At 36.6% G+C, this 19,965-nt stretch overlaps 10 protein-coding genes across 10 annotated transcripts; 4 read left to right on the top strand and 6 right to left on the bottom strand. All coding sequences in view use genetic code 12, as the record gives it.

Annotated features, from left to right (window-relative positions):
* Positions 1 to 25: 25 nt before the first annotated feature.
* SPT10 lies at positions 26 to 1,393 on the bottom strand (the record flags this gene model as incomplete). Its single annotated transcript, XM_001525474.2, has 1 exon — positions 26 to 1,393. The coding sequence occupies one exon, from the start codon at positions 1,391 to 1,393 to the stop codon at positions 26 to 28; it is 1,368 nt and encodes a 455-aa protein (XP_001525524.2).
* Positions 1,394 to 1,973: 580 nt separating this feature from the next.
* PVL30_002941 (uncharacterized protein) lies at positions 1,974 to 2,669 on the bottom strand (the record flags this gene model as incomplete). The annotated part of the gene is made up of 1 exon (XM_001525473.1): positions 1,974 to 2,669. One exon carries the CDS (start codon positions 2,667 to 2,669, stop codon positions 1,974 to 1,976), a length of 696 nt encoding a protein of 231 aa, XP_001525523.2.
* Positions 2,670 to 3,862: 1,193 nt separating this feature from the next.
* Positions 3,863 to 5,121, top strand: SDS3 (histone deacetylase and transcriptional regulator; the record flags this gene model as incomplete). The annotated part of the gene is made up of 2 exons (XM_001525472.2): positions 3,863 to 3,929; positions 4,022 to 5,121. The coding sequence occupies 2 exons, from the start codon at positions 3,863 to 3,865 to the stop codon at positions 5,119 to 5,121; spliced, it is 1,167 nt and encodes a 388-aa protein (XP_001525522.2).
* Positions 5,122 to 5,728: 607 nt separating this feature from the next.
* On the top strand, positions 5,729 to 7,432 carry omh4 (O-glycoside alpha-1,2-mannosyltransferase 4; the record flags this gene model as incomplete). Its single annotated transcript, XM_001525471.1, has 1 exon — positions 5,729 to 7,432. One exon carries the CDS (start codon positions 5,729 to 5,731, stop codon positions 7,430 to 7,432), a length of 1,704 nt encoding a protein of 567 aa, XP_001525521.2.
* A 469-nt stretch (positions 7,433 to 7,901) lies between these two features.
* On the bottom strand, positions 7,902 to 8,213 carry HHF1_3 (Histone H4; the record flags this gene model as incomplete). The annotated part of the gene is made up of 1 exon (XM_001525470.1): positions 7,902 to 8,213. One exon carries the CDS (start codon positions 8,211 to 8,213, stop codon positions 7,902 to 7,904), a length of 312 nt encoding a protein of 103 aa, XP_001525520.1.
* Positions 8,214 to 9,523: 1,310 nt separating this feature from the next.
* HHT1_3 (histone H3.1) lies at positions 9,524 to 9,934 on the top strand (the record flags this gene model as incomplete). The annotated part of the gene is made up of 1 exon (XM_001525469.1): positions 9,524 to 9,934. One exon carries the CDS (start codon positions 9,524 to 9,526, stop codon positions 9,932 to 9,934), a length of 411 nt encoding a protein of 136 aa, XP_001525519.1.
* Positions 9,935 to 11,099: 1,165 nt separating this feature from the next.
* SIW14_2 (tyrosine-protein phosphatase siw14) lies at positions 11,100 to 11,788 on the bottom strand (the record flags this gene model as incomplete). Its single annotated transcript, XM_001525467.2, has 2 exons — positions 11,100 to 11,623; positions 11,743 to 11,788. The coding sequence occupies 2 exons, from the start codon at positions 11,786 to 11,788 to the stop codon at positions 11,100 to 11,102; spliced, it is 570 nt and encodes a 189-aa protein (XP_001525517.2).
* A 514-nt stretch (positions 11,789 to 12,302) lies between these two features.
* Positions 12,303 to 13,412, bottom strand: SIW14_1 (tyrosine-protein phosphatase siw14; the record flags this gene model as incomplete). Its single annotated transcript, XM_001525466.1, has 1 exon — positions 12,303 to 13,412. One exon carries the CDS (start codon positions 13,410 to 13,412, stop codon positions 12,303 to 12,305), a length of 1,110 nt encoding a protein of 369 aa, XP_001525516.2.
* Positions 13,413 to 13,914: 502 nt separating this feature from the next.
* UTP25 (rRNA-binding ribosome biosynthesis protein utp25) lies at positions 13,915 to 16,173 on the top strand (the record flags this gene model as incomplete). The annotated part of the gene is made up of 1 exon (XM_001525465.2): positions 13,915 to 16,173. One exon carries the CDS (start codon positions 13,915 to 13,917, stop codon positions 16,171 to 16,173), a length of 2,259 nt encoding a protein of 752 aa, XP_001525515.2.
* A 906-nt stretch (positions 16,174 to 17,079) lies between these two features.
* On the bottom strand, positions 17,080 to 19,002 carry ARO10 (Phenylpyruvate decarboxylase; the record flags this gene model as incomplete). The annotated part of the gene is made up of 1 exon (XM_001525463.2): positions 17,080 to 19,002. One exon carries the CDS (start codon positions 19,000 to 19,002, stop codon positions 17,080 to 17,082), a length of 1,923 nt encoding a protein of 640 aa, XP_001525513.2.
* Between the last annotated feature and the right edge of the window lie 963 nt (positions 19,003 to 19,965).

Below are 19,965 nucleotides of genomic sequence, written 5' to 3'. Positions count from 1 at the left end.
GATTTGCTATTTGCTATTCATGGGGCTAGTGGTATTTTTTAACTCTTGGGCGTACGACTTCTGCTTCAAGATCTGCATCCTGAGTGGTAACTAAAGCTGGAGCAGTAGTACTAGTGGTGGTACTATTCCTGATTTTGCTGTTACTGTTGCTTTTGCTGCTGCTTCTGATGTACAGCGGATAGTTTGTTAGTGATGAAGCAGCAACTTCTGCATATGACGGTCGATACTCTTCTCTGTGGTTAGCTTGCACTTCTGAGACTACTGCTCGTAAATGTGCACTAAGACCCACACCTTCTCTGCTATCAGCTTCCAATTCATTGTCTTTTCCAGCTCCACTTTTATTTCCATTTTGAGTTTGCTCATTAATTCGTCTTTTCTTAGTTGGACGAAGTAATGAAACCGACTCCTCGTTTGTTTGAGAAGACTTGGTACATTGTGTGCAATTCTTCACCACAACGCCCATTGTTTCTTTTATCCTTGTCCAGTGGTATTTCTCTGCAATAAGTGTTGTGGCTCGATTTATCCCACAATGACCATTACTGCGATGTGCATCCTGACATATCCTCAATTGTTGATCGGGATCAGCAATCACCTCTTTACCTTTAAACATCAACTTTCCATTCTCCACACTATATTTCACTGCGCTAGCCCTCAAACGGGCCTTTTCTTGTTTATCGGCCGTAGTTGGATACTTCCCCGTCTCCAAGTAATACTTGAGCTGGTCAAATCTATAAGCACTAGAATCACCACCAGTTACAGGTTTGGGCATCAAATCTCTTCCATAAATGATTGCGTCAACGGGAATTTCGCTACCCTTGACATATGCGGCATTGGCTATCTTACCCACTCTTTTAAAATTAAGTGACTCCCAAAGCTTTCTTGCCGCCGCATTACTTTCAAATACCAAGTTGAACATGGTATATGTATATCCCAATTTTGGTGCCCATTGCAAAAAGCAGTCTGTTAATGTCCTACCTATTCCCTTGCCTCGAATACCAGCATTTACTATAAACTCGGCTGTACAAATGTGAGCACATCGTCGTCCAGGGAAGTTTGGTTTGATGTAGAATGCGCCAAGGCACTCCTTTTCCCATTCTCTATCATCAACATCATGAAAGTTATCCTGGTGACTGTCTCCATTTACCACTAGGGGGAGATCTCCTAAACACATAACAGCTGCAAATGATTCAAACCAGTAGTTTGAAAATTCCTCAATGGATAGAGGGTCAAAAAATGGTAAGGTCTCACCTCTTTCTATCTCCATATTATACTCCTCGTATAGAAAATGCAAGAGACCATACGGGATGTTATCATTGATGGAGATTGGGTAGATTGTAGCTGTGGTTACGCCATCTTTGAGTAGCACGGTATACCTGTCAGTGATGGTGGGCATAGATGTCGAAATAGTGGTATGGTTACGATGATGATGATTATTATGTTGTTGATGTCGTCTTTGTCTTTGTCTTTGTTGTTTTTGCTGTTGTTGTTGTTGTTGTTGCTCCTCTTGTTGATAGAAGGGCTCAGAAGATGGGGCAGGTAATGCGCTCCGAGCCATTACGGATCTTTTAGATCTGTACTGATCGTCTCTAATTTCGTCGTAGCCATGCATTATCAGCCTCCTTAATTAGGTCATAACGCTATAAGAGGTGTGTGAGTGAGTGTGTGTGAGTGTTTGTTTGTACTTTAGTATACATTAAACTGTCTGTTTTGATTAGTTTGTTTTTTTTTGTTAATTTTTTGACTGTAGTTAAAGAGGTTTGGACTTTGTTGCAAAAATGAAAAAGCAAAAACAAAAAAAACAGATGAAGCAAAAAAAAAAAAATTACAAAAGAAGATATCAAAGAGGCTGATTCCTACAATAGGTTGGTTTTCTTGAGTTTTCTTAAGTTTTCTTGATATCTTTTTGGTTGTTGTTTACAATAAATGTAGTTCTAATTTCTTGTAATCAAATGTATGGTATTTATAAAGTTTCATTAATCAATTTGTTGGAGATCCTTTCCAAACATATATGCACCAACCAATCTATCTTCATAACCTTTCAAAACTGTCACATTCTTTACATACCCAATTCTTTCAAATCCTAATGAGTCCCAGATTTTCAAACTGGCAACATTTGTTTCAAACACCAAATTAAACACAGAGTACACATAACCCAACTGTGGTGCTACTTGTAAATATTTTGCGCCCAACTCTTTGCCCAAACCTAATCCTCGCTTCGTGTGATTCACTACGAAGCCTGCATTACAATGGTGAGAGCAGCGCCCAATATAGTTTGGTTTCACGTAAAAGAACCCTAAAAGAGCATTTTCCCACTCTTCAAGTGTTAGGTTCCTAAGACTATCATTGGTGAGCGAGCTATGTTCCCCTTCAATTAAGATGGATGCGAAGTGATGAAACCAATATTCTTTAAACTCTTTGAATGATTTCGAGGTAATGTGTGGATAAGTTTGGCCTTCTTCAATGATGTAATTAAACTCTTTTTGCATGGCTTGTATAAGTAAGTCGGGGACTTCCAGGTGATGGTGGATATTGAATAGCGTAACAGGCTGCCCTGTTTTCGCAAGTTTAAAGTTGATTACAGCATTTTTGACTTTCGGCGTTCTACTAAAATCATCATTGGCAAATGGTAAGTCTTTGACCGAATTGTACAACTCCTGTTTGGAAACCATTGTTTGTTAACTATTTGAAGGTATCGACGTTATCGACACTTTTATGTTTAGTGTTCAGTGTTGTTGTGGGTGTTGTTAGTGTTGGTGTTGTTTTGAATAATCTTTGAGTGAAGAGGTAATTGATGAAAGTAAACGGGAACCGCGAGCCATACATCACCGAATTTTTGCACTACCGCATATTTTTTGTGCAACCGATAACGGCAGTGATCAAAATTGTGAGGTATATTTTCCTTCAAGATGTGTGGTATTCATAAAGTGATCGGACCTTGCTGTTATTTCCCAACTACCTTGAGATCTCTCTCTATATCTCTCTCTCCATCTCTCTCCATCTCTCTCTCCATCTCTCTCTTCAATCTATCCCCCCCCCTCCCGACATTCACACCGCCATTACCTCGAGGTTCTCGGTAAGCAACTTTCTCAACACTCATTATATCACGGTATACAAGTAGGTAAGTGGAAAGACATGTACATCATTTACTCAAAAAAGACCAAATACCAGTAACCTGAAATAAGACAGATATAACTTTCTAGCACTCTAGCCAATATTAGTTGTCATTGCTGAAATTGACACTTTATTTCTTCTTCTTTGGTGGAATCGTATGGACCCGCACAATATGTAAATCGCTTTATATTCCTATATAAACAATTTGCAAAAGATGGAGAAGAAAAAAATCAATAAAACTGGAAAGATGTACAATATGTTGAGATTTATAAGTGTGTGTGTGTGTGTGTGTGTGTGTGTGTATGAGAGAGAAGAAACGAACCGAAAATAAAAATTATAGAACAGGAGGAAAAAAATAAAAAAATAAATAAATAAATAAATAAAAAGAGGAAATCTTGTATACAGTACACGAGGAGCCTCATTTCAATCTCTGTTTTGTCTTTAAATTCTTTTTGTTCTTTACTTCTCATTTCAACCACACACTTTGCTCCTACACCTCCTCCAATTACTTTCCAATTTTCTTCACATCAACCACTTCGACATCATTTCTTTCTCCTTTTTTTTTTTAATAACTTTTTGAGTAGCCCAAAGCTTCTTACATTTACTTTTGATTCTCCACCCACTGCAGGTCTTCATTTTGCACTGAATTATAGCAATCAGCCCAACAAAAAGAGCAACGACATTTCTTATCCCGATATAATCATATGATCAACCAGTAGCAAATCCACTCAAAATATCAACACAACCTATTATGGAAGACCATCAAAAGAGAAATGGAGCTGCATCTGCAGCTACAGCAACAACAGCAGCAACAGATAGTATGTATATGATATCTACCATCACCACCATCAATATTTCCTATTGATTATTTTTTTATTACTTTGTACTCATTACTAACTATTCTCACTAGCAGTTGTTGTCAGCAAACGAGACAAGAGGAAAAGCAATATTGCTACTCGATTGAACAAACTCGAGCTCACATTCAAAAATGATCGAGATATGTTTTATCGCAATAGCTTGCATGATTTACAAAATAAATTGGCCAGCTTGCAACAAGGTACCGATGAGGAGTACCTTACACAAAAGATCCAACTAGAAGAGACAAGAGATTATGAATTGACCAAATTACGATTGTGGGAAGAGTATCAAGTGAAACGTGTTGAAAAAGAGTATCTCTCGGATATGGAGCGGGCCCAGGAGAATTACGATCGAATGATTAAACTTATAAAGGAGAAATTGTATGATAAATTACAGAAACAGATTAAGAATTTGAAAGAAGACAAGTATTTGCTTAATGTGTTGAATAGCAATAGCTACAACAACAACAACAACAGCAATAATAGCCTCAATGGAAGTGGCTCGGGAACGGGAACGGGAACGGGAACGGGAGGAGGCAGTTGTGATTCAGCATTTGTAGCACAAGCAGTGAATCTTCGGTTACGGAAACGCGATCACACTGGGTTGAGCGATATAGACGATTTGTCGGACGGAGGTGGTGGACCCGGAACCAGAAGTGGAAGAGAAACTGGTGGAGGAAATGGTTCTTCTGCTTCATTGTATCATCACAATGGCCTGGGCTACTTATCACTGAGTTCAAAACGGAGAAAACCATATACGAGATATTCATCCAATGACGAAATGTCTAGCTCAAATGCTAGTGCCACACCACGATTTAACAAAAACCACATCAATAACCACCATAATAGTGCAACCAGTGGACATGGAAGCGGTTATGAATCCAATTTAAGTGACAAGGACTATGATGCGCTCAATACCTTGATTATGGAAGATGGAAATTTCATATATGACAGTATGGGTGGAGGCAAAGAAAATGGCAATGGGAATGGTGTAGGTGGAAGTGGAAGTGGAAATGGCAGTGGAAGCAGCAGTCATAGAGTCCAAACTAGAGGATCACATAAACAATTTGTTGGACCACAAGGATTGAAAGCGGAGGAGTTGAATGAAGATTTGGCTCTTTTGCGCACAGCCATAGTCAAGAAAGAAAGGTGACGCTTTTTTTCCTTTTTTGGTTCTGTTATAGACATGGTTTACAAGTTTATATATAATAGTTGCAAACTCTGTACTCGTGATAATTTTTTTTTTGAAAAAAAAAAAAAAATCTTGTAATATTAATAACAATAACGATATTAATAAAAGATTAATGACTTTTAGTAAAGACAATAGTTATAGTTCTACTATTTCGAAGGCTCGGTGAAAGACAAAAAAAAAAAAGTAAGAGAAAAGAAAGTGTTGTTTGGATAAAGAAGATATTCATAGACCGAAGCAATGGACAAGGCTTGGTGATTAGACTTATCATCACGTGATATATATACATAGTTTTCCGGCAATATATACATAGTTTTTTCTTTTTTATTTTAATATTTATTTACTTTATTTACTTTTCTCTCTCCCGTCAAAGATGTATTTGTCATTTTTTTTTTTTTTTTAATTTATTTCCCTCGATTATAGATTGATTGCAAAAGATGAACCAGTTAATTCCAATTTCATAATACCCAATTTCTAACTCAAATTAGCTTAACTGAACTTGAAAAAAGAATACCACTGATCTTCATATTTATGTTTTAAACTTATTTAAATACCACACTTAACCATCCTTATGCTGCGAAGTAACACTACACCGATTAAAAACTTGAAATATATTTTTAGATCACCTAAACTATTTCCCATTTTCCTCGTGACCTTTGTTATACTATTTGTTACACTTCGACTACGGGATTATATTCAGTTGCATAATGACCCTTATTGGATAAATTATCAAATACGAACACCATCGATCCAACAGCAGGAGCGTGAGATAAAGAAAATGACCCAGCGTCGATTGGACACAAGAATAGATTCGCCATTCCAATATGGATGTAAGGCGCCCGAATCTTTAGCACCAGGCAAACTCGGAAAAGCCAATGCAGCATTTGTTATGCTTTGTCGAAACTCCGAGATTGAAGGTGTGCTCAATAGCATTCAGTCAATGGAGCGACATTTTAATCAATGGTATAATTATCCGTGGATTTTTCTTAATAACGACGAGTTTACCGAGGAGTTTAAAGCTGCAGTGCTACAACACACGCACTCCGATTCCGATATTCAGTTTGGTAAGATTGACGCTCAAGATTGGGATTTTCCCAATGATGTGGATCAAGACGAGTTGTACGAGTGGATAGAACTGCAAGGTGATCGAAAAATCTTGTATGGAAATATGGTCAGCTATCACAAGATGTGTCGTTTTTACCTGGGAAAATTTTACCAACACCCGTTGGTTAAGAAATTGGATTGGTATTGGAGAGTCGAGCCAGATGTCGAGTTCTTTTGTGATTTAACGTATGATCCATTTTTGGAGATGGAAAAAAGGGGGAAAAAGTATGGTTTTAATGTCATGCTTCCCGATTTGTATTATAGTATCCCGGGGTTGTTTCGACATGTGCAGGCGTTTATTAAACAGCGTGGTATTACTCCTAAATCGAGTTGGCGATTGTTTACACACGACAAGAGGGATTTTCTTGCCGATGTAGGCGCAGGAGAAGGACAGGAAAATTGGGCAACGCCTTCTGTTTATGATGGAATGACAAATGAACAGGAAATCAAAACTGAAGTGCAGGACCAAATCTATTTATCCAAATTCCTTCATGATCTCAAAGACAAGGATGAATCGGTATTTCAAAAGTATCCGCAAATTGCACAACGTCTCATCTCTGAGAGTAAGAAATCGCCTCAGCTTCACGAAGATTTCCTCCATCACCAAGAGTATAATTTATGTCATTTTTGGTCTAATTTCGAGATGGCCCGAGTTGACTTGTTTACCTCGGAAACGTATCAAGATTTATTCAACTATTTGGACAAATCGGGTGGCTTTTACAAAGAAAGATGGGGTGATGCGCCTGTGCATTCGTTAGCTGTTGGGATGATGCTCGATTTGAAAGAAATTCATTATTTCAGAGATATAGGGTATCGTCATGGCACATTTGTTCATTGTCCTGCAAATGCACCAGGTGAACAACTAGCTTATGAGCCTAGTACGAATTTACCAAGACAATTCGAGAGTGAACACAAGGGTGGTGGTTTATCTGATAAACCTAGGTTCAATGGTGTAGGGTGTAGATGCAAGTGTCCAACAAAGTACATGTTTCGTTCTACTCCACATCATGATATGGAAAACCTGGGATGTATGGAGAAATGGGCCATGTTCACACAAAACTCGTACCGAGTTCCAAAGAAGATAAGCGTGCTGAAATGGAAGAAAAGAATCACCAAGATGATTGATCTGAAATTAAAGATGGGTGGAAAATTGGGAGATCTGGTTGTTTGAGTGGACATGGAAAGTACAAGCTAGTAAAGGAATTGTTTGTTTCTTTTTCGTTTCTTTTTTGTTTCTTTTTCGTTTGTTTCTTTTTTGTTTCTTTTTTTTTGGGTAGTTTTGAATAAAGTGGCAAAATATACATTTTCAGAAAGTATACAAGGACAAAGTTTGTTTGGTTGCAAAGATTGATCCAGTGTCTAGTTGATTTGTATGTAAATTCGTTGGTACTCTTTAACATGTTTTTCCTTTGCACGTGACTTTACTTAACAATAATGACAAAAACTAAACATGTGTTAGAGAAATCTACATTGTATTGCTGCTACGCAAGTCGGATGTATATCATGATATCGAAACAAGACCAAAAAAATTGTAGGTTGTTATATTAAACATGAAAATCTAATGTACAAATAAAAAGAACTGAATATAATTTGTTGTTGTTGTTGTTGTTTTTCTTTGAGAATCGGAAAAGTGTAATAGTTTAACCACCGAAACCGTACAAGGTTCTACCTTGTCTCTTCAAAGCATAAACGACATCCAATGAAGTAACGGTCTTTCTCTTGGCGTGTTCAGTATAGGTAACAGCATCTCTAATGACGTTTTCCAAGAATTGTTTAAGGACAACTCTGATTTCTTCGTAGATCAAGGCAGAGATACGCTTAACACCACCTCTTCTTGCCAATCTTCTGATAGCTGGCTTTGTAATACCTTGGATGTTGTCTCTCAAAATCTTTCTGTGTCTCTTAGCACCACCTTTTCCCAAACCTTTTCCTCCTTTTCCTCTACCAGACATTGTTGATGTAGTATGTGTTTTATATGTATATGTTTGTAATTAGTGGTTTGACTTTTTTTTTAAAAATAAAAAGAATCAAACTACGGTAATTATAAATGATGATGATAAGAAGGAAAGAAAAAGAAAAAGAAAAAAAATTGAAAGAGTGAAATAGATATTTGTGGGGAGGGTATCGGAGAGTATTTATATTTATTAGTTTATGTTGGATCTGAATCTAAATCTGATTTCAAGTATGAATCTTCAAATTTGTTTAGTATTGCTTTGAGCGTGTGTCATCATCGCGTAATCAAACAAAACAAAAAAGGACAAAGAAAAATAGATGAAAATAGGACAAAAAAGAAATTTTTGAATGAATAGTGATGGTGGTTGGTAATCATGAGGCTGTTGTGTATGAGAAAAGAGTATGTCACAAGATTGAAAAACACGGCAAAACTGAGACCTCAAGACGAGGAACCAATGTTTGTTGGCTCCTCAGTTGGCCACAAAAGACGTCGCATTGGGCTGAAGGAGAGTCTTGCTTCCATCGTGTTTTGTGTACCCATCTCGTGCTGAAAGGAAGAAAGAAGAACGCAGTGATTTGTACCGTGGCAATCGTTTTCTCTGTCTCTCTGTCTCATAATTAATTTTTTTCCCCTGTCTTTTCTTTTCTTTTCGCTTTGTTTGATTTTTGTTCGCGAGAAAAGACATGCATTCTGATAGTTGCACCAGTAGACTCAAAATTACGCAGTATTAGGTGTGCATTTCTTAAGTATGTAATTTCCTATAAAACTGCGTCTTTTGTCGCGTGGAAAGGAAAAATTAAACAAACACGGCTCAACACCAACTATTATCAAAACATAGTTTATACCTTCTCCAAAAGGGCACAAATAAGTCTCTTAACTATTCCTCTTGCGTTACTACAGCTTCAGCTGCTGCTGTATTGATACTCCTTTTCCTTTTCCTTTTCTTTTCCAGGTCATAGAAGAAAACTGGAGGTCTCCTGCTCCTGCTCCTGCTCCTGCTCTTGCTCTGTCTCTGTGTATGTTTTCATCTCATCCTATTCTCTCTGCTTATTTTTCTTTTCTCAGATACGCGACTTTTGAAATACGACATCATTATCAACAACAACAACAACAACACCAAATAACAACTAGTAACAATAATAATAACAACCAAATTCGCACAACAAGTTTACAAGTATAAAACTGCCATCTTATCCGCCTTGATTTTAATCGGTCGTAGCTTACATTTTTTTTTTTACTCATTTATTTTTTTTATTTACTTGTTAACTCATTAAATAAATAAACATATACATATATACCTAAAAAAAAATGGCTAGAACTAAGCAAACAGCAAGAAAATCCACTGGTGGTAAAGCCCCAAGAAAACAATTGGCTTCTAAAGCTGCTAGAAAGTCAGCACCATCTACCGGTGGTGTCAAGAAGCCACACAGATATAAGCCAGGTACCGTTGCCTTGAGAGAAATTCGTAGATTCCAAAAGTCTACTGAATTGTTGATCAGAAAATTGCCATTCCAAAGATTGGTTAGAGAAATTGCTCAAGACTTCAAGACCGACTTGAGATTCCAATCTTCTGCTATTGGTGCTTTGCAAGAAGCCGTTGAAGCTTACTTGGTTGGTTTATTCGAAGACACCAACTTGTGTGCTATCCACGCCAAGAGAGTCACTATCCAAAAGAAGGATATCCAATTGGCCAGAAGATTGAGAGGTGAGAGATCATAAGCAGCATGCTGAAATTAAGAAAACCCCCAATTGGTGTTGATGATCGATTTATGATGGTTTACATATTTATTCAATTCTATACTGTACATTAGATTTTTTTTTTAAAAAAAAAAAGAGAAATATATATTTTATTTTTGATACTTTGACAATTTGACATGATTTTGACATTTTGACGTGATTTTAATTTAATTTGAAACGTGTAATGTAATTCAAAACACTGTGGTATGGACTAGGCTTTGTAAAACTGTCTTCTTCAGTTAATTATTGGTTCCTTGTAGCTTACTAACCATCCAGTAGATTCTTCTGTTAGTTGTATTATAAATGTTATTTTGATACAAGTATAGTTCAGTAATAAAACAGAACGAAAAAAAAAATGGTGTTTTCAAACCAAAACCTTTATTTAGTTTAATTTTGCAGCCATTTTTAAGCAAAAAAAAAGAGAAGAACAAAAAACTTTAGAAAAAATATAACTAAAAATAATAATAAAAAAAAGAATACTTTTTTCTTTTGTTTTGTCGATTTATAATCTTTGACAGCTATTAAAAGTTTATTAGACATACAATTGAAAAGAGTCAGTTTGATTTAGACAACTGATAGTATACCAAAATAAAGCTTCAGACTATGGAACCTGAAAATAAGGTTATAAATTTAATACTGTACCTTTTCCCACAAGCTCTTTCTCACACTAAACACCAAGTTTTGTTTTTAAATAGTAAAATTCTTTTCTTAGCAAGTTTTACTTTGGGTGGGGGGGGGGGGGAGGGAAAAAAGAAAAAAAAACAAAGAAGAAAGCGCACATGGTAGCGTAATTTCAAGATCTCAAGAATCAAAATTTTTTTCCCTTTTTTTTTTTCTTCTTCTCTCTGAGACATCGAAACTTGGATTTTTCGGAATCTGGAATCTACTGTGCGGGGCTTAACCGTGTTTCTTTTTCATTTTTTATTTTTTTTCCACCTCTTTCGGTTGCTAAAATCCTTTTCCGCGACTTGAAAATATCTCCACACCTCGACAAGTATACCATTTACCAATCATATATTAAGTATCACCATTGACACCATTTACCACTCAATACAAACATCTTCACTTCCCAACACAGCACTACCTCACCACACTTTTCCACTAAACATCATTAAATAACACTGAAACAAGTTTAATTGAATCGAAGTTAACCAAATTGAACTAGGTTCCAGATAATATTAATATTATTATCATCATCATTATTATTATTATTATTATTATTAGTATTGTTACCATTATTATTTAAGTCTAATTTTTTTAAAATGAGCACCAACGCACCAGCCACAACATCATCACCTTCCCATCCATCAATCGTGCAAAGACTCGATAACCTTTCTACATCACCAATTCCTTCGGCCGTACTCTCCCTGGCCCTTTTGCTTAAAGCTCTAGTGAAATCCCGTCCGTTACCTGCAGTCCCCAATAGCGGCACATCAGGCTCCTCATACGCCTTGCAACAAAGCTTAAGCTTGGCCAAACCTACTCGTACAACATGTGCCTTTTTTGGTGGTGCATTGGCCCTTGGAACATATATGATGTATGATGGTGATCCATTGAATGCTGCAGGTTTCAATTTCGCATGGTCGAGTTTATATCTAATCGTGAATGGTAAATCAGCCATTCTGAGTTTCTTCAAAGCAAGGTTCACACCCGCTGGGTTGACAGGATTGGCTTTGTTAAATGCAGGTATATACGGTAAGGAATTCTTTTGGAGTAAAAGAAGTCCCTTCCAGAATTAGAGAAAGTTTTTTTTTTATTAATTTTCCTTTTTTTATTATTATTCATTTTACTCTTCTCTCTCTCATATGTCAGTGCTTCATTATTGATTATTGTCATTGCAATAGAGGCCAGTTTTAAAAATAGATGAAGTAAAAGTCAAGTTTGATAATGTTGACCCTCTTATAATTTCTTTGTTCTCCCCTCTCTCCGCTCCACCCTTTCTTAGAATAAAATCAAACTATTGAATTTAAATGGTCTTACAAAAACTACAAAGAGAAAGATGAAAGAAAGCGGAGGAGGGAGGAAGGAGATAAAGTAGGGCAGAAGAAGAAAGAGAAGAATTCTAGAAAATAGCAGACACAGATAACCTAGAATATTAGAACTTATCTCTCTATAAATGTATAAGCTCATATTAAGATAATGTTTTAAATCGATAGCACTGTCATCATTAAAAAAGGAAAAGAGAGAAATAATGAAAATAATGAAACAAAAACTGAGAGTACAACAAATAACCTAATTAAAATTTAAATATGTCAACGCTTTTCTTTGTTTCTATTCTTATATTCATTTGCTCATGCACCCCAATTACTTATACTCATTTGCTCATGCACCTATGCTTGTTCTCTTTCTCTTACCCCCATCGTAGCGGCAACAATCCTCGTTCATAACAATACCGTTTGATTTCTCGATCATCATACAATTCAATAAATTGTTGATCCATCGGCCGTTCTTTTGGCGCAGCAAATTTCCTATACTCATCAAAAATAATGGTCTTGGACCAATTTTGCAATCGTCGTAATACACCAACAAGACATCCAGTACGATGCTTACCTCTATTGCAATGTATCAATATCGGCTGATTACTGGGGTCGAGCACAATTTGTATGGCTTGGGTGATCAAGTCAGACGAGATTTTTACAAATGGTTCTTTGTTTCCAGACATTGGTAATTGGAATAATTTGATCCCTTGACTAGCAAGAAATTGCTCTTGCAACAAGGGGTAATCTTCAGGTATAAGACATAGCACAGATTTGAGCTTCAACAGTTTGAGGAATGAGAAATTGGTTGGCTGTGGAAAAGAACTTCGATAGATTGCATTAATCACCAAAGCAAAATTCTCCGGTGGAGTTAATGGCTCATCCTCATCTATATCAAATTGAAATTGTTGGGTGTTGGTAATTGTCTTTGTGAATGTGTCTGCCAGTGTCGATTGCGCGTCTGGTTCTCGTTTCTGTAGCAGACGCAGTTGATTCTGGTGGTGGTGTTGTTGTTGTTGTTGTTGCAAATGTGAATCCTGACTTGGAAGCAAGGGTGGCTCACCGTAATTCAGTTTCATCTTTTCAAATTTTCGTGCATATTCCTCCTGCAATTGCTTCTGTAAATTGACATCCAATTTATCATCAGCATCTTCATCGTACTCTTCTTCCAACTTATCTTCTCCTTTGTCTTCCACCTCTCCCAACTCTTTCCCCGCTGAGTTAACCTCTATCCTATTTTCTTTTGCTTCAACATTTAATTGTTGCAATCTTGATTGAATATACTCATTGTCCTCCTGTATAGATTCCGGTGTAGAGTACCTCACAGGCATCACTTTGGTATCACAGTTTACCTGCTTTTCCCCCTCCTTCGATGTGTCCGGTATAATAATGGGGGTTGTTGAAGTTGTGTTGTCCTTTAGTTGGTTCGGCAGAATGGCGAAATCATCATCCATTTGAAATGGATCTTCGATTATATCCGACATTTCTCGATGTTGCGCTTCTTACAGACTATTGGTATATTCTATCGAAGCCTTTATTGAAAGATAGTTATTTTCCTTTTCTAATTCTTTTTCTCTCCCTTTTTTGTTTTTATTTTTGTTTTAATTTTTGTAGGTTTAAGGTAGTAAAAGCACTTCACTGTAGTGTCTGGGTATCTTGCTTCAATACGCCCGAGAACCGGTACAAAGTTCGTTAACAATGACTGCAAATCAAGAAAAAGTTCCTAGAAATGGTCAACTTGAAACAACGCGGGTAGTAGTGTGAGCTCGAAATAGACACATCAAAAGTTTCCAGTGTCGCCAAATTTTTCTCTGATTGTCGCGTCAATAAACGCACATGTCCTGATATTTTTATTTCACGATGCTCTTCTACAACTCAGTTTGATTGCAAAATAAATCATCTTCATAGCAGATTTCACAAAAAAAAAAAAGAAAAGATAACAACTCTGGTAGATTAAAAAAAACAATCATTAAGGAAAGACACGATATGGCGAGACAAGTGAAACGTAAGAGTGGAGCTGATAGAAACGACGGAGGTGGAAAATACAATTCAAATAACGATAGGAGTGTGAAACGAGGAAGGTCGGAATTGAGGACTGTAACACGTACATCGAGGCGTGATAGGGGACAAGATGAGCAACACAACAGCCACGGAACAGGAGGAGACTTTGATATTGAGGGCAATGTAAAAGATGGTAGAGAAAATGTGGAACAAGACAAAGAAGAGGAGGAAGAGGAGGAGGACGAGGATAAGGGTAAAGCTTATGAAGCCTTATTGACATTGCTTAAGATTGAACAGAAGCAGGAAATGAAATCTGGAAATAAAATGGAAAATGGTAGGGGATTAGAGAATACGGGAAGCGAAACTGGCGAGAAGGACAATAGCGCAGTAAAAGATGATGAGGATGAGGATGAGGATGACTTTGGTGAGGATGAAAATGCAGGTGTTGTATTGGAAGATCAAAAAGAAGAAGAGGAAGAGGAAAAGGAAGACGAAGACGAAGACGAAGAAGAAGAAGAAGACGATGAGGACACACCCGCTGGCATAAACAACGACGCATTTGAATTGCATTTTAATCAACCAACAGAGGAGTATTTGGAACAAGAAGATAAATTGGTGTTAAAAGAGAATGCAAAATGGAATATACATAAAAAAGAGTCATACGATGACTTGTCGTTGACATCAATAACACAATCACCACCAGGTAGTTCCATTACTATACCATCTTCATTATTGAAGCAAAAAGGTACAGATATTTCCGAATACCCATTGAAGAAAAGAGTTTATACTGCATTTGAATCTACATATGGGCCCTCGATCTCGAAATTGGAGTCGATTCTTCTTAAACCCATTTTGAACTATCAAGACATCAACTATCAATACAAGGCATTTCTGAATTCTTCTTATAGGAAATTATATGCTCTCCATGCCTTGAATCATATTTACAAAACCAGAGATAGGATACTTAAGAATACTGCCAAACTACACCAACTGAATGAAGATGGCGATGATTTGGAATTGCGAGACCAGGGATTTACAAGACCAAAAGTCCTTATTCTCTTGCCTACAAGAGACGCTTGTAATGAGATTGTGGAAATGATTATAAAACTTTCAGGAACTGACCAACAAGAAAATAAAAAGAAGTTTACCACTCAGTTTTACACCAAAGCCGAAACGAGAACCAATAAACCTGGTGACTTTCAAGATGCTTTCAAGGGAAATAATAATGATTTCTTTTGTATTGGTATGAAGTTAACTCGTAAGACATTGAAGCTTTATTCATCTTTTTACTCATCAGATATTATCTTGGCATCACCATTGGGATTATCGATGATTTTGGAAAATCCCGATAAGAAGAAAAGACAATATGACTTTATCTCGTCCATCGAGGTTCTTATTGTTGACCGGGCAAATCAAATCGAGATGCAGAACTGGGACCATGTTAACACAGTAATGAAGTATATCAATAAGGTTCCAAAAGAGTTTCACGATGCGGATTTCAGCAGAATCCGAATGTGGAGTATAAATGATCAAGCAAAATTGTTGAGACAAACCTTGGTGTTTAGCGAGTATCAAACACCCGCTATCAACAATCTTGTTTCGTCTAAATCGCACAATCTCGCGGGAAAGATTAGGTTTAAACCAGTCATTACATCAGAGAATAGTATAATGAACTCAATTGGCTTGAGGATTAAACAAGTCTTTCAGCGTTTTCCTAGCGAATCGCCTTTGGCAGATCCAGATTCTCGTTTTAAGTTTTTTACAAATTCTATTATACCACATTTGCTCCAATCGTCCTCGTATGGTAATGGGATAATGATTTATATTCCATCATATTTTGACTATTTACGAGTCAAGCAACACTTTAAGGATTCTACAAAGTACAATTTTGGCGCAATAGATGAATACAGCTCGCAATCAAAATTAACAAGGACAAGACACGAGTTTGCACTGGGTAAAATTCAAATTATATTATACACAGAAAGATTGCACTATTTCAGACGCTATGAAATTAGTGGTGTTAAAAACTTGATTATGTATGTACCACCATCAAATCCGCTATTCTATAAGGAATTGATAAGGTTTATTGGAAAATCCGTGTTCAAAGAAGAATGTGACTTGGACTTGACATGGGCAAAACTAATCTATTCTAAATGGGACGCAAATGCGTTGGAAAGAATCGTGGGAAATGAACGTGCACCGGTATTGTGCAGCTCCCAAAACGAACAATATGAATTTAGGTAAAAGTAATATGAAGCTTCTTTGGTTATAAATGTTTTATTTTCTTTTTTTTTTTTTAAATAAAAACAACAGAAACCCCCCAAAAAAAACAAGACGCTTCTTTAGTCTCTTATGTACTTAATGTATTGAACGCCATAATGAAACATCCAATAGCAACATATGGACTCAATCTCTCTCCGATCCTGGCAAATTTGTAGAATATACTCAAAATACCAGACTTCCTACTGTCAAGAATCGCTGGTGTGACGCTGTGGATATATGTACATGTGCAGATCAATAATAGGATGACTTGAAGTAATGATTGAAAATTAAATAATGCAGACTGAACGGTGGAAGAAAGAAAAAAAAAAGGTTAGTCAGTATTTGTATTTCGAAATAAGTCTTAAATCACTGTACATACCATTCTGAGTTAGTGCGTGGACTTGAATGAATTTCGAATAAATGTGTTGTGAGAATGTTCTATTGCTTTCACTGCCTAATATTTGGGAACTGATTATAGTGCTGTTGCTGCTGTTGCTGCTGTTGTTGTTGTTGTTGTTGTTGTTGTTGTTGTTGTTGTTGTTGTTACTGCTGCTGCTTTTTCGTAGTTATTATTGCTGTTACAAGTTAAGTGAGAATTAAAATCAAGACGTAATTAATGTTGATGGACTACATTTTGCTTAAGTCGCGACCATTCAGGTTTTCTCCTGTTCTTCTCTCTTTCTCTGTTTATTCTTTAGATTCTCACATTTTTACTCTCCTCTTTCTCAACTCAATTTTATCACATTAAGTAAACTAGAATATCGTTTTTTTTTTTTTTGAAAAATAAAAAAAATAAAAAACTAGAAATGCTACCACGTGAATAGAGGTTCGCCATGTATTTGAGCAATTTCAATTTATTCTATACAAGTATAACACATTTAAAACATCTTACTCTACTCGTTTACACATCATTTGGTCAACTTTTCTAGGTACATCAAACTTACCAGCAATGATTTCATAAAACTGCACTTTGTTGATGTTGTTGGTGTTAGATGACTGGTTTTTGTTTTTCAACATTGATTGGGAGAAGAAGCTGTCAAACTCTTCAACATTCTCAAGTCTATACGAGTTATGTGTCTTTCCTTCAACACCACCAAAAGTCTGCATTAAATCGCACCATTTCCATTGGCCGTTGATGTCGTTATAAGGTCTTGTTGCTCCTTTAATTTTTCGTTCAATGGTATAACCATCATTATTAATCATATATATTTGTGGCTTGTTTGGTAAAATTTGGTGGTATCTAATATAGCTGGATAATTCCTGTGCAGTCATTTGTGCCCCACCATCACCTTGCACAAGAATGATTCTTCTGGTTGAATTGAGATCGTTAATGGCAACAGTAGCACCAAAAGTTGCTGGAAGTGCAAACCCAATCGAGGCCCATGAATGTGCACTGAGGTATTGTAAACCAGGTGGGAATTTGATCTCCAGCACACCAAACGCAAACGACATGGTTTCAACAATAAACAAGTCATTTGATGTCAACGATTTGTTGAAATGGTCATTGAGTTTGACTTGAGACACAAATTGTGAATCTTTGCTCGAAGGGACATGTTGAGCACTTGGCTCGTATCTGTATTTAATTGGCGTATTGGCAATAACCTTGGACGCATCAAACTTTTCAGTTAAATTTTCAACAAGTTCACCAATGTGGAACAACCTTTCTCCATCCAGTTTCTTGATGTTGTACACCTCTTCATCAATACGAATATAATCTGGGTGAACTATTACAACGTTTTGAATTTGCGACAAGTCAAAGGAGTAACCTCCATTATTCATTTCAGTGCTGAACAATCCCAAAACGAGCAAGAAATCTGAATCTTGTTCCAATGATTTTTGGACTTGATGTGTTGATGAAGCGTTTCCGTTGTAAACACCAACATAGTTTTCCTTTGACTCATCCACGTTTCTACCAAAGTTTGAGTTGAAAAGCTTAACTGTTGAGGGCAAAATGTTGATAAATGAATCAAGTTGTTTTTGAGCACCAAATCTTGTGGTGAGGCAATCTGATAACACCGAGGGATTTTTAGCCTTGTAAAAAGAGTCCAAGATTTTGTTTGTTACTTGATGTAAAACTTGATTTGATTCGAGACTGTTTTTATAGCAAGATGCTGCAGAGAATGGTTCTGAAAATAACCAATTGGATGTTATTTCCAAGTTGGGTACATCGCAAGGAATAAACAAGTAGCCTGGTCTTCTTTCTTGGATGATGGTTTTCAATACATAATCAATTTTTTGGCGATTTGCATCCATATCGTAATCGAGTGATTCTTGTACACATGAGATGTTGGTGACCATCTTTTTATACACGTTGTGATCGGGTGCTTCAAAGACATTGTGGTTTGGAACAAGGTGATGCCAATTGTAATCCCTGTTCTTGCTGTCCAGTTGTTGGCATGCCAATGCTGTGGTGCCAACAATGTGTAACACTGGACTATACTCGGCAAAAGCACCTGCAATACCATTCATTGCAGATAACTCGCCCACGCCAAAAGTGGAGATAAACACAGATAAGCCGTCAATTACACGGGCATAGCCGTCTGCAGCATAAGCACCATTAAGTTCGTTGCAAGTGTTTAGTAACTTTACGCCTCTATTGAGCACCAAGGGAGAATAAGCGTGTTCCAAAAAATCAATGTTGAAATCGCCGGGGATACCAAATATGGATTTCAATTTTGGATTGGCCTGTGTGATACGGTAGAAAATGTATTCACCAAGTGCTATTTTTTGGGGAACTTCAATTGGAGTGACTGAAAGAACGCTGTCTGAGGGAGAGGAGACTCTTGGTGTAACTTCTTGTACTGGTGACATTATAGATAGTTTATTTATCGACTAGTTGTTTTTTTTTGTGAATTGGTTAAGTTTATAGGTTGGGTATTGATGAGAGACTTTACGAGCATGAATAGTAGAGTACACACATGTATGTGGAAATATCCTTGTATATATATACAAATTTGTTTACTTTTTACAAATTGTTTGGGTCTATACAAATGGTTAATAATTTGGGCCGTGTAATCGAATGGGTATCAAGTTAGTACTTTTGATTTATAGTATCATGATATGGCCAAAGAGTAACAATATTCGGGGTAACTCTAGTCACACACAAAAGAATAGGTAGGTAAACAAAGCACTGGAAAAGAGAAAGAGTTTGGTTACTTCCGTGACATGAAAAGAACAACATGATAATGTAGAGGTTTTTGCTTGACTAGTAGATTATTTCGGCTATCGAAGGAGTGAGGTCTGCAATATTGAACTCCGAAGAAAAATAGAAAGAATATAAAAAAAACGCCAAATGTTTGGCGTATATTATTACGATAAATACTCTCCCTTTTTCCCCTCCCCTTCCTTCCGTTTACTTCTTCTTCTTCTTCTTCCTCCTCCCTCTCCTCCTCTTTCTCCTCCCTCTCCTCCTCTTTCTCCTCGTCTCCCAGATTCTTCCCCTAAATTGTTCCACCTTTAAACCTTTAAGCCACAAACTTTTGCTCTTCTTCTTCTTCTTTTTCTTTCCGTCTCTCTTTTTTTGTAATTCAATCAAATGTCTTTCTTTCTTTCTTCCTTCTTTGCTACTCTTTTCTTTCTATTTTTTCTTCGTTTTAGTTCTCTAAATTCTTTTTTTTTTCTTTTACTTGCCTTGTTGAGCGTGTCATTACTTTTCATTTCTTATTTCTTATTTCTCATTTTGCCCTGCTTTTTGTTGTCAATAACATCATTTTTTTTTATTCGTTGTCACCTTCCCCTCAATTAATTTGTCCGCTGATAGCCGAATAAAGATTG

The sequence above is a fragment of the Lodderomyces elongisporus genome, chromosome 3 (genome assembly GCF_030384665.1).
Source record: "Lodderomyces elongisporus chromosome 3, complete sequence".
Classification (NCBI taxonomy): domain Eukaryota; kingdom Fungi; phylum Ascomycota; class Pichiomycetes; order Serinales; family Debaryomycetaceae; genus Lodderomyces; species Lodderomyces elongisporus.
This window is presented reverse-complemented; position numbering and strand designations above follow the sequence as displayed.